General features: G+C 36.5%; 1 protein-coding gene across 1 annotated transcript; it reads right to left on the reverse strand.

Moving 5' to 3' along the window:
• Window positions 1-3,084: 3,084 nt before the first annotated feature.
• LOC7484711 (uncharacterized) lies at window positions 3,085-13,420 on the reverse strand. Its single transcript, XM_024581827.2, has 4 exons — window positions 13,075-13,420; window positions 12,448-12,484; window positions 3,817-4,703; window positions 3,085-3,514 (listed from the first exon to the last, which is right to left on the reverse strand). Exons 3-4 carry the CDS (start codon window positions 4,689-4,691, stop codon window positions 3,277-3,279), a joined length of 1,113 nt encoding a protein of 370 aa, XP_024437595.1. The 5' UTR covers window positions 4,692-4,703; window positions 12,448-12,484; window positions 13,075-13,420; the 3' UTR covers window positions 3,085-3,276.
• Window positions 13,421-14,582: the final 1,162 nt, after the last annotated feature.

Below are 14,582 nucleotides of genomic sequence, written 5' to 3' on the forward strand. Positions count from 1 at the left end.
GCTAAAAAACCATTGTGAAAATATAAAAATACCCCTTGACACCATGTTTAATTATTTTCTTCCAAGATAAAAAAAATATTTATTTGCCCTCACTCTATTTAGTAATAATAAATTGGCTATTTATAAAGATCTGAATGTCCTTAGAAAGCATGTTTTAAGATTTTTGGGTTGATAAACAAAAATATCTTTATATTATTCTAATAAACAATGACAATAAATATAAAGTTATATACTACGTTTGTTTACGTGGTTGCTTCTGCGTTGAAGCAAAACGCAGAAGCAACATATTTGGTAAAATACAAAACATTATTTACTGTGTGTGGGACCTACCACAATTCACGTTTCAAATGCTGGTTAGTAGAAAGCAATATTAATTTGCTTCTCCTTTCCTGCCATGAAATAATTCACTGCGTTGTTCACTTCTAGAGGTGAGCAGTGGCGAGTGAATTAATTCACTCGACACTGTTCACTTCAATAAGTGAACAGTGTCTTCACTGTTCATTGTTCATTGGAAACAAATCTATAAAATCTTATTTATTTTTAATTATGTTTTACTCGAAAAACTAATATTTAATATTATTCAATGACACTATATAAATTAAAAGGAGATCGCAATTTCAATTTTGTTTGTGATGATATTTTACCTGATTTTGTTGCACGTTCAAAAAACCATGGAAATTGTAGTTCTTATTGGATCAATTTCATACGTGATGAAATTGTAGATAAGTTAATGGAACAATAAAAAATATTTGATATAAAGTATTATTTATTTAATGATGTAACAATGGTAGTTAAATCTACAATATTTAAATTAAAAATCATCAATATTAATATATATATCTTTTTTTAGTTATTTTATAACCTCAATTTGAAAAGCATGTTTAACCAAACACATTAAACTATTTTTTATTCAACCTCAATTTCAACCACAGTTTTAACCAAACATATATAAATACAAAACCAACTCAATCAAAAGTACTTTTTATAAAATAATTTTTTTTAACCACAACCACAAAAACTACCACAATACCAAACATTCATATAATAACTTATACTATTAGAAAGAATTAAAACCACTTGAGAAAATACTATAACTTATACTCATAATATAATATTTTTATTATTTACCTCGTATATGTTAAAAATAAACTACATTCACAAAATCTATAAGACTACTAGTATCGCATTGAACAAGTGATTGGTTCTTTGAAAAAAGTAGTTATTCGTATTATACACCTTATGTATTTATGTTATATATAGATATTATTTGAAGAAAGAACTCCTTTAGATAAGAGTAGTTCACAAAAAATGTATTATAATAACAATTTTGGTAAAAAAGAGAAGATATTTTAATTTTATAATAATAAAATATAATAATTTTATAAAGTTTTATATTATTTGTAGCATTTCTTAATAGTTTTTAATTATAGATATTACTAAATATAAAAAATTATAAACAAAATTTTAAAAACCTAATAGATTATGATTTATTATACTTTTACTTTTATACATAATTATATTTGTTTCAATCATATAATCAAACTAACTTTATTTTTAAATAAAAAAGACATGATATTTTTTTAAATGGAAGAATTAATTTAGTTCATGGAAAGGTGTCTCTCTGTTTTTTTCTTATTAAAAAACAGACATTAAACTTTTTTTTATAACAATATGATATAAATATATAGTTGAATTATAAACATTTACAAAAACTATACACTCATATGTAAAATAAAAAGAAAACTGTAGTTTTCACACCCTTTATGTAAAATTCCAAATTGAGCAAGAAATTACTATAGTTTAGTAATAAGAAAAGGTTTTATTACTCCACAGGGGAAGGGAAGGGTGTCTTTTTTTTTTTAAATTAACATGGGTGTTTGAGTCAGCTTCCATGCACCTCAACTAATTCCAGGCTCTGAAGTTAATGACCATGTAAGTCTTTAGTGACCCTGAGGTTTGTGTAACTTGAATTGGTGACCTATGGGGAGCAAACTCAGGACTTGACCAATTGAATTATACCCCTCAGAATTGAAAGGGTGTCTCCTTTTATTTGCTTGGTGGGAGGTGGAACTTAGCTCCTTCGTTGCTATATTTTTCTTGATAAAAAAAAGGCATGGTTTGATCAAGAAGTTAGAACAACTACAAACCACATGTGAACCTCAACCAAAACACTTGAGTATTAAAATTCAAAATGTTTAGCAATAAGCTAATAAGTGGATAATTGGTTGAAGCAATTTGATCTATTTTTTAAATTAATATAGATCTGATAGCTTAATATGTAAAGCTTAGATGGTTGGTAGCTGGTGATGTCAGGTGTGCCAAGGTGGCTGATAGCTGGTACTTGCAAAAAATCTTTTTTGATGGATGTGAAACATCTCAAATATTTAAGTAAGTATTTTTGTAAAGAGAGAAAGTGCAATGATATTTTAGAGAAATAGGCTATGAAAATATCATTGCTGAAAATGTTAAGAATAAAGATATTATGAATCTTGAGTTTGAAGGATTCATGGTAGCCCATGAAACTTGTTCTTTTGTATAGATTGGAGGCTGGAGTATAATTTTACTTTTATGATATTTTGAGTTGTATTCTACTTAAAAAAATACATATTGGAGTAATAGTTCGAGTCCACAGGGGTGTTAGGGTGTTGGGCAAGACGCCTAACACCAGCTAGGCAGCATGCCCAGCAGCAGGCGTGCACCCTAATGGTGGGTGCGGGCTTCCATGCTCAAGCCCATGCACTTTGATAGAAGTTGGGCTCGAGCGTGATAGTTGAAGCCTGTAAGGATGTTTTTGGATCATTTCAAGGTTTCTTGAGCTTTTTTAAAAGAAATTTAAACAATTTAAATTTAAATTCATCACATAGTATTGTGTACACACTACACACTTGAGATAAGTAACAAGAGCTTGATTATAGAGTTATTAGCCACGTGATTGATTTTGCGTTTAAAGTGTCTCTTACTAATTAACAAGAGAATTGACAGAGGAGTCTTCTCTTGCCGCTCGTATTTTGTTTAATGATTAATACGACGATAAATAACAATATAGAACAGAACCTAAAAAACTTTGGCAGCAGAAAGAGCAAATAAATCAAAGGCTTTTCATCTGAATCCCGACAAAGTCGTAACATCTTTAATGAAAACAAATAAATAAAACTGCAGAGAAAAAACTTCCATCACAGCTGTGGTGATTTTGATACCAAAAGTTAAGCAGATTTAATCTACCATTCTGCAAGAACATTTCGCACACCTAAGGCAACAAAGAGTGGATCAAGTCCATCAAGAACAGAACGAGCAACACGGAACACAGGAGAACCATTTACCCGGAGCCACATTTAGATTTGCTTTTGGCAATGGCTCTGGCTCTGGCTCTGGCTCTGGCTCTGAGAACAGCTTTGGCTCTAGCTGTGCCCGAGGTGATTGAGCTGCTTTAGGAGTTTGCGGCTGTGACTGGTGCCGTGATGATGATGGATATTGCTTATGAGATAGTGAATAACTTTTATCATCCCCTGTCAAACTTCACATAAACACGATAATTCAGTCATTTCTTTATATATATATATATGCTACTAAGTATTCATAATGCTAATGTGTTCAATCATTTCCTGATTCATACCTTTTAATTAATTTCCTGCGTGCTAATATCTTGGCTACCATCTAATTCTATATGGAAAGATCCGGTGGAATTAAAAGAAAGACTTGAAATTTCAAAGCGAAATTCACCTCGTTTCTTAAGATGAGAAACATTCATGCATGATGTGCAGATTTCTTGCAGTTAATTGTTTTATTCCAAAATCCATAATAATATATAGAGCTTACATTGGAAATGCAAAAGATTTGATACTTGCCCCACTTGCATCTGAAAGACGAGAAAGGCTAGCAGAATGAAGTGATCCTTTGGCAAGAGACCTCTCTTTGTTTCCATCTTCTTTGTCCTCTTTTACAACTCGCCTCATTGTTTCAGCAGCTTTTGGTTGATCAGTTTCACCAAGGTACTCATTGACATTTGATTTCTTTGGTCCAACCTCTGTTGATTTATTAACTGGATGGTGATTACTTGGAGGTTGGTTGCTTGAGTGATCAATCAACGGCGTAGAATCACCAGGAAAGCCTAGCTCTCCGGATTTACCCAACCAGTTTTGGTGGTCTCTTGTGAAGCTCATATTCCCCATATAAATACTGAACAATGACTCAGTGGAAGCATCACTCCATTCCATTCGAGTATTGGATATAGTTCTAGCAAATACAGAAGAAGGAATCCTAAAAGCGGCAGAGGGATTTGAATCAGCAGTTCGCTCCATCACCTGTGTTGGAGGAAACTGCGTTGCCGAACCATCATTGGATGTCAATGTATGAGCATGACTAGGTGATTGTTCTTGCCAGGGCACAGAGCTTACCGGAATGTCATTGTCATGGTCCTCCAAAGGAACTTGAGCGTTTACGCTATGTTTAGGAACCCCAATATCACCTGCATGGGACTTGCTGATTTCATCTGCATCCAACTCAAAAGAGTCTCCAGATGAAGAAGAGCACGAGGAGGACGAGGAGCTTAACATTCTGCCATTGGTAAAATTATCATCTTCACCGAGAGTGGTGGCAGGATACATACTCAAACCATTACTAGTTTCACTCCCATGTACAAATTCCTTAACTGGAAACATCTGTCTTGCTTCAGGCTCTGAAGCTTCCATCATATGGAGATCATACTGTAAAATATGAAAAAGGATGAATATTTGCATCCAGCAATGCATATAGTAAGTGTGATGTCAATTACGCCTTAATGTTAGAGGGTAGTAGATTAGAGAGATAAAGAACTTATAACGTGTTACGATATTTTATGATGCAAAACAAGAAACCACAGACAGTTAAGTAATTATGTGCAGTTTCATCAACATCTTTCATCCATCACTTTCAAATTCTAACAATATGCAGAACTTGTGTTGCTTCTTACACAACTATGTGGAAAGAGAGGTGTACACAACTATCAATTAGTTAGCTAATTTTTAGCCCTACTTTTAGATTGTAGCGCAACATACCTAAATGATTGATACATATGATCTTATATAAATATTCCTTTGTGATATGTATAAAAATCATCAAGACTAATTCTAATCTTCAATTTGGCATATGAGCTTTAGGCTACGAGTCCTAACTCATTTTCTTAACGAGATTCTGTCCAAGTCTTCATTTTTAATCAGCAGGCCATTGCTGACACTCTCTTGTTGCTTTTTCCTTCAACCAGTTCAATCAACCCTAGTCTTCTATATCTCACAAGAAAGCAACTATGTCCAATTGTGACAGAATCTTTGTAAATTCAGACAACAAGATGTTGCTTGCTTTGACTATTCAAGAGAATTCCTCTCAAATTTATATTAAACAGGATGGTATGAATTATTGTGTTTGGTCTAAAATTCTAGAAATGGAAATGCATATTGCTGGTAGGACGAAAAAAGGGTTATATTACTAGAAAAACAGGGACGAACTAGGGAGTATGCTTTATGGTGAAGGATCTATGGGATGCTTGAAGAAGCATTACTATCCAGAATGGTTTAAGCTTGAGCAAGCTGAGGGGAAAAAAAAGAGGAAAAAAAGAAGGTAGTCCACCCAAATTACTACTGCTGACACGTCTCAATCTTTTACTTCCCATGTATTGTGAGAGTCTTCTTAAGAAGGTCATTCTGGTTTAGCTCTTGTTTCTTCTGTTAATAACACTTGGGATATTGTTTCACTAGCTAGTTGATGATTAACAATTCTTTCTTATTTGATTCATTAATGTCTCCTCATGTCAAGTCTATTCATTATTGATGAATGTAATAGGATAAGCTGTATATATTTACTAAAATCTAAGAGTGATGTTATCCATGTTATTCCATGATTTTACAAAATGATTTTCACACACTTTCATACTCAAATTCATGTCTTTCATTCCGATAATGTTATGAAATTATGGATAAAGATGTGTTTGAGAATGCAGTACAAACTATATTTTTAAAATTTTTGAATTTTTTTTGCTTAACATAATTTTTTTTTTATGTTTTCATATTATTTTGATGTGCTGATATAAAAAATAATTTTTTAAAAATAAAAAAACTTCATTTTGATGCATTTCTAAATGAAAAATACTTTAAATTATTATTATTATAGAATGTACTTATATAGGAAATATTGTATATAGGAAATATTGTAGATATACTCTTGTGTGGTAACCTCCACCATTACTATTGTATATTGCCCTACATATATATATAGAAAGGGTTGGCTAACCATTAGGTTAAGCCTCCCAATTATTCTCAACTTGGTATCAGAGCCTTCTGCCGTCAGAACTCTTTTCTCCCTTCCTTCCTTTGCAGTCGGCCCTCTCTTTATTTTCTCTACATGGATTCTATTGCTGCCGTCGACTTTTCCCTCTCTACAGGTGGTGCAGCACAGCCAGCCAACCATCCCCAAGCTGCTGCCGTCGGTGCTTTTTCTTCCCCACAACAACCTCCACTTGCAGAGCTTGTCTCTGATTCTTCCTCCCAAGTCCCTGCCATTCCTTTACCTCTCATGGGAACCAACACTACAACTATTGTTCCTTTAGCGAACACTCACCAAGTTGTTTCGCTAAAACTTACGAACACAAATTATCTCTATTGGAGAATGCAGATGAAGCCATATCTCCTTGGTCAAGGTGTTTTTCACTTTGTTGACGGCTCAGTGTCGTGTCCTCTATCTCATATTTTTGACAACTTTGCCGGTTCTTCCTTTATCATCAGCCCTTCTTTTCTTCGTTGGAAGCAACATGATCAACTTATTTTGAGTGCTTTGCTCTCCTCTCTCTCCGTGGATGTGTTGCATCTCGTGGTAAATTGTTCTACTTCGTATTGTGTTTAGCGCACTCTTGAGAAAGCGCTTGCCTCTCCGTCTAATTCTCACATCATGCAACTCCATGGCTCCTTTCAAGACCTTCGGCAAGGTGACTCATCGGTTAGTCTATACATGCAGCAAGCCAAATCGTTATTTGACGAATTGGTTGTTGCTGGTCGCCCCATGTCTCTTGAAGATTTCAACCTTTATGTGTTTCGTGGCCTTCGTGGTGAGTTCAAAAACTTGGTAACGAGTCTCATAACCAAGGCAGAACCGTTATCATATGCTGATCTTCACAGCCACCTTCTCACCCATGAATTTCTGCACAAGAACTCTTTCCATTCCATGGCTGCCGCTCCCTCTCTGCTGTCTTCTTCTTCTCTGCCGCAGCAGCTACCTCTGCTGTCAACACCCCAGTTTTCTGCACACCATGCTATGTCTCATCACAGCCCAAACTTCAGCCGCAACAGGGGTCGCTCTAGAGGTAATTGGCGTCCCCACAGCAGCCGTTCTACTCCCTAGAACAGGGGCCACTCTATTGCAGATTGGCGGCCAAACCACTGGCAACAAACCAAACGCCATTCCAGTGCTGGGCAGTGGTCTGGACAGCAGCATGTACGCTGCCAATTGTGCTCCAGATTTGGGCACACAACTCCCCATTGTTCCCAGTTTCATAGCAGCTCTCCGCAGCCCTCTGCTCATCTTGCTGTTGGGAATATCTCTGCTGTAACTTGGTTCCCCGACACCGGCGCAAATCAACACATCACACCTGATCTTGGAACTCTGACCGATTCTGCACCCTATCTTGGTAATGATTATTTGCATGTTGGTGACGGTAAGGGCCTTGACATATCCCATATTGGACATACTAAATTACATTCCCCAAAACGCATGTTTACATTGTCTAATGTTCTCTATGTGCCTCACATTACCAAACCGTTGTTATCTGTTCAAAAATTCTGTCGTGATAATCATGTTTATTTTGAATTTCACGCTTCTATGTTTTATGTGAAGGATCTCGTCACCAAGGAAGTTCTCCTTTCCGGTCAGAGTCATGATGGCCTTTATGTCCTCTCCGAGTCTTCTGCCACGTCAGTTCCTCAAGCTTTTTGGTCTCCTTGCATCTCCGCGACTGCCGACCTGTGGCATCGTCGTTTGGGTCATCCAACCCCTCGCATTTTCAATTTGTTAGTTTCCAGCAATAAAATCGTATGTACTTCTAGACGTTCTCTTACTCAGTGTCAAGCTTGTCCTTTAGGAAAGTCGTCCTGTTTGTCATTACGACCTAAGGGTCACAAAACTTCTGCCCCACTTGAATTAATTTTTAGTGATGTTTGGGGTCCTGCCCCTATGTTTTCTTCTGATGGCTTCCGCTATTTTGTTATTTTTGTCGATGCGCATACCAAACATATATGGTATTATTCGCTTTGTTGCGAAATCTGATATTTTTTCCACTTTTCAACGTTTTCAAACACTTGTTGAGCGTCAGTTTTCTCTTAAAATTAAATCTGTTCAAACTGATTTGAACGTCGTCATCGATATATTGTCGAAACTAGCCTAACCCTTTTAGGCAAGTGTAGTGCCCCATTGTGATTTTGGAACTATGCTTTTGAATCATCGATCTACCTTATTAATCACATGTCTACTCTTGTTCTCCAAAATACATCTCCGTTTGAGTGTCTGTTTCGACGCACTTTTGATTATAACTTCCTATGTACTTTTGGGTGTCTTTGTTTTCCCTTTTTGCGTCCATATCATGCTCATAAATTAGATTTTCAGTCTTCTCCTTGTGTGTTTTTAGGTTATAGCTCATCCCATCTTGGTTATCGTTGTCTTGACTTAGAGTCTGATCGTATTTATGTCTCCCGTCATGTTCGTTTTCATGAAAATGTATTTCCTTTTGCGAAGTCTGAACAGGTAACATCCTCACCGGTACCTCCCACCCCACCAACCTATCTTCCATCCTTTCAGCCTACTACTTACCAAACCGGCCCCAACCACAACCCAATTCTGCCCTCTGCCGCACCCCACCAGCCTACCCTTTTGCCCATAGATTCTGCCACCCCTTCATCACCATCCCACACTGCCATACTGTCACCATATGCTTGTCTTTCCAATGATCATTGTGCAGGAACAGGTTCTCCATCATCGGATACGCATGTTCTCAGGTCTGTTGCAACAGAGCAGCCCAGTTCTGCAGCAGATCATCCCAGTTCTACAGCAGCCTCACCAGTGTCTGCAGTGCAGACCAGTCCCTTCACTGCTTCTCCAGCTGGTCTGCAGCTTTGTGTAGACCTCTCCTCATATCCTCTTCAGCATCTTCCAAGTACAGGTCACACTTCTCCATGCCCAGCTGCTCGTCAACATCCCATGGTTCTTCATCCAAGGCAGCCCAAGACAGCGCTGTCCACAGCCACTGCCGCAGCCTCTGCTGTCTCCTTCAGCCGGGTAGTTTCTCCTCCCTCTCATGAGCCACTTGTTTTTAATGATGCTAACAGATATGAGGCGTGACATAGTGCTATGTGTGAGGAAATTCAGGCCTTACGCGAAACAGAACTTGGACTTTAGTGCCGTTTCACCCCTCCATGAATGTTGTTGGTAGTCGGTGGGTATACAAGATTAAACACAGATCTGATGGAAGCATTGAAAGGTATAAGGCGCGTCTAGTTGCTAGAGGTTTCACTCAGCAAGAAGGTATTGATTACTCTGAAACCTTTAGTCCAGTCATCAAATAGGCGACCGTCAGATTAGTCTTCTCCATTGCTGTTTCGTGTGGTTGGAAAATTCATCAGCTTGACATCCATAATGCCTTCCTCAATGGTGTTCTTGAAGAGGAGGTCTACATGAAACAACCTCCAGGTTTTGTTGATTCTGCTCTCCCTTCTCATGTGTGCCGATTGCATAAATCTCTATATGGTTTAAAACAGGCTCCGTGGGCTTGGTACACTTGTCTGAATGATTTCCTGTTATCTATTAGTTTCCGTGCCTCTAAGGTGGATACCTCTTTGTTTATCTTCTCTGTTGGTGCTGATATTTGTTATCTTCTGGTCTACGTTGATGATATTCTGCTTACGGGTAGTAACTCTCTTCTGCTCCAATGCCTCATTCAGCTACTGAGCTCAGAATTTAAGCTTCACGACTTGGGTTCTATTCATTATTTTTTGGGTATTGAGGTTCAGTCTACTAGTATGGGTCTTATGCTCCGCCAGCATAAATATATACTTGACATCCTTACTCGGGCTGGTATGTTATCTTGCAAACCTGTTGATACTCCTATCTCTACATCCAAAGCTACCATTCTGCCCGATCCGTTGTTTTTTTATGCTACCCGCTTTCGTCAAATTGTGGGTGCTCTTCAGTATCTCACTTTTACGCGCCCAGATATTTGCTTTGTTGTTAACAGAGTCTGTCAGTTTATGCATGCTCCTACAGATTCTTATTGGGCTGCCGTGAAACGCATCTTGCGTTATCTTCAGGGTACGGCATCACATGGCTTACATATTACTCGCAGTTCTTCTTTTGCCTTACATGGTTTTACAGATGCAGATTGGACAGGCAGTGTTGAGGACAGAAAATCTACGGGTGGTTACCTTGTGTTTTTTAGTCAGACGCCGATTTCGTGGAAATTCGGTAAGCAACGCACAGTTGCTCGCTCTTCTACTGAAGCTGAGTACAAAGCCTTAGCTGATGGCATTGCTGAGGTTATCTGGCTTCAATACTTATTAACAGATCTCCAGATTCTGTCTGCTTCTGCTCCTATTATCTGTGTGACAACCTTGGTGCCACTTATTTGTCTGCGAATCCTGTTTTTCATGCTCGCACAAAACATGTTGAGGTCGATTATCATTTTTTCCGAGATAGAGTTGCAAAGAAGGAGATTCAGATTCATTTTATTTCCTCCTAGGATCAACTTGCCGATATCTTCACTAAGCCACTTCCTACTTCTTCGTTTACTGCTTTTCATTTCAAGCTTCGGGTTGATCCTCCACCCTCAGCTTGAGGGGGCATATTATAGAATGTACTTATATAGGAAATGTTGTATATAGGAAATATTGTAGACATACTTTTGTGTGGTAACCTCCACCATTACTATTGTATATTGCCCTACATATATAAATAGAAAGGGTTGGCTAACCATTAGGTTAAGCCTCCCAATTATTCTCAACTATTACCGCAATCCTAAACAGATCCTAAATATATTATAAATTTCTTCAAGGCTCATGGCAACACCTACTAGACAACGTATGCCTACACACCAATAAAATGGCATAATAGGAAGTAAAAACTTACATCTCCTAGCTTAGGCTTTATGTTTTACTGTGCATAATCCTAAACATTTCTAGACTAATGTTGTCATGACTATTGGCTTGCTTATTAATAGGATGCTTGCTTGTATTATTTGCTATCAAACTCTTGTAAGGTTGTTATCAAGGTTCCACTATATTCTTTTTACCTCTTATTCTCAATCTTTTGACCTAATATTTCTAGTTATGTGTGTTCTATCCATATACACACCTTTTATAGAGAAAAGATTTATCCTTGTTCGCTTTGATGTGTATTTTTTAATTATCTTAATTTTCAAAATGGATATAAGTGTTTTCATTTATAGGTGTTTTTTTTTTTATATATAGATTCATAACTTATATCTTTGAAGTTTGTCTACTCAAAATCATAAATTAGTAATTAAAATAACATATATTATCTCCTTATTGATTATAAAGAGCATGATAGATTTGGTTTTTCCAAATCATCTTCTAATGTCATTTATTCCATGTATAATTTTATCACAATCTATCTAAGTCTCACTTATTTTTTTGTCATCCAATTGTTCTCTATATCTATTCCTATTCATTTTCGAGAATCTCTTTGAAACCATAAGTGGAAACCTGCCATGGTAGAGGAAATGGAGGCACTCATGAAGAGCTCTATTTTGGAGAAGGTAGAGTTATCTTAAGAAAAAAAAAGGCATTGTGGAAACAAGTGTTTTCAATGAAGTAAAGTCAGATGGGACAATTGACAAATGCAAGACTAGATTGATTGCTAAGGGTTACATCTATATATATATAATTGACTATAAAAAGGTTTTTGTTCTTGTGGCTAAGATAAACACTATTAGTTTCGGATTCTCTCATATAGTTAACCTAAACTAGTTGTTATGACAACTTGAAGTAAATGATGTCTTTCTTTAAGATGATATGATGGGGGAGATGTATATATGCCCTCACCTAGGATTAATGTTAGAAAAAAGATGAACCATGTAAGCTGAAAAAGGCATTGTATGCACTAAAACATTTATGAGGGGCTTGGTTGAACAAGTTAAGCTACTCTTTGAAGAAATAATGGTCTTTTTAATATGTTAGTATCCAAGCTGGGCATATGTGCCAATAAGAGAGATTTAACATATGTTTGATATATATAGTTATTAATTAGTTAGCTGATTTTTAGCCTAGCTATAACTCCTAAATTATAGTGTATAGTTTACTTAGATTGATATATAAACTGTATAAATAGCAGTTAATAATATGAATATAAACCATCCAATCTAACTCTATTTTTCAATTGAAAGCAATTAAAAACGAAAACCCATTCAAATGAAAAAAAAACCTCCAATGAGCCACAAGTTGTCTGTACTTTTGTATCCCTACAAAACATGCACAACAGGGGTTAGAGCACCTTCAAGAGCTAGCGAAGAAGGGAGACAATCCCACTATAAATCAGCTTTTGGATTTTTTTTCGGTAACACTGGACTTGCATTTTGGTTAAAATCCAAATATGGACTTGCCCTAAGATCATGAAAGCTAATATATAAAACTCTACGCCACAGAATTTTTGCAATTTGGTTAACTAAGTTTTAACTTTGTATATTAGGCCCATACTGAATTCTTTATTATGTCGTTAATTTATTCATCTAAGCTTCCTTAAATTTGTCTTTGGAATTAAGAAAGTGGCCGTCACAACGCCGAAAGGAAATGCAAGAGCTTGGATTGTTTAAAGAAAAGCCGAATTATCATTTTATTATCAGGGGGAACTGACAATACTTTCGCCTTATGTACGTAACCCATGTGATATTGCAGAGACTAGGATACACTACCTGTTCATCTGAGAATTAATTGATCATTCCTAGCTAGTTTTGATAGGAAATAAAGAGCCACATATATGAAGGCGAGGCAAATTGTGGAAGAGCACTAGCTAGTTAATGAAACGATGATGATAGTTTTAGAAAGGACTTACACAGAAACGCAAATTCACAGCCAAAAGGTGGCAGAGAGGGGGGGGGGTGCTGGCAACCCAAAACGTTCCAGAAATCTACAGCCTCCTCCTATTTGCTTCAAAGAGACAAGAAAACAAAGGTCCAGGAAGCAAAATAAGCAAACAAAGAGGGAGAGAAGCGAGTGGATGGAAGGGGAGCAAAGATTGAGGAAGAAAAAAGAAGGTGAAAGGATTTTATGGTGTTGCATGGCTTTAGGCACTTCTATCTCTTTCTTCGTTAGAGAAAAATAAAATTCCACTGTCCTTCCCGCTACTTTGCAATGCAATGTCGTTGTCGTGATACAAAGCCGATGCTATTCATTGATTGTCATGTGGTGATTAACTTTCGCGTGTCATACAAGATGGGTGCTTCCAGAGTGTGTTTTGGTTATAAACACCTTAGAGAATATGCCTGCCAATGCCTTTACCTCTCTATGGAAAACAAATGGCAAAACAATCTTTTTAATAGCCCATATGCTCTTTCTATATATATATATATATATATATATATATATATATATATATATATATATATCATTAAAAAAATAAAGATATTCATTTTTTTTCCCACGAATGAAGGAGAAATTTTATAATATTAAAATTATAACCAGTGAAATCATATTAATCAGTGATTCCATTAACTATTATACCATGTAATATGCAATTGTCTATGCCAGCTTATCGAAATTTTTTCTCTCTTTTCTCCCAATTCCTAAAAATATCCTACCCATCACCGTTAGAGCTCCCTGAGTCACCCATCTCTCTCTGTTGTTATCCAACCATTCTCATAATTAAATCCAGCCACTCCAACTTGGTGTTCTCGCCGCCGTCTCTTCAAGTGTTGCTCAACCTCATTGCCGTCGGATCCAAGGGCCCCACACATGATAAGTTGCTCTCCATCCTCAAGTTCAAAACCAACGATCATCTTAGCTCCTTCTCCTCTAAGTTATTAATGGTGGTTTTCACCAACGAGAGCACTGATATATTACGAGAACCAGTTGATTAGCATTAGAAGAAAATCATTAGTAAGCTTGTAGCAGAAGAATGAAGGCAGCAATAGCAAGTAGTATAACATGCATTGTTGCAGCAGCAACTACAGTTAGTTAGTAAACAAAAGACACGTGACATGTTACTTAGCTCACTACCAGAAAATTGATAAATACAAATGAAAATACTAACGAAATATTTTCGTCGGTAAATTATACTGACTTTTACTAACAGAAATATTCTCTCGGTATATACCGAGGAAATTACGATGGGAAAAAAATTAAAACAAAGCAAAAAAAATATGATGACATGTCATTTATACCAACAGAATTACTGACGGAATTAATTCCATCGGTAAAATCATTGGTAAATTGTTCACTTCTCCCTGACACTGTTCATCATGTCAATTACAAAGGGAGTCACTGACGGAACATTCCATCGATATTTTCCAAAGAGCACTAGAACTGTTTACTTCCCAACTGCACTGTTAATTACTGTTCTTT

This window comes from Populus trichocarpa, chromosome 12, assembly GCF_000002775.5.
Source record: "Populus trichocarpa isolate Nisqually-1 chromosome 12, P.trichocarpa_v4.1, whole genome shotgun sequence".
NCBI classification, from domain to species: Eukaryota; Viridiplantae; Streptophyta; class Magnoliopsida; order Malpighiales; family Salicaceae; genus Populus; species Populus trichocarpa.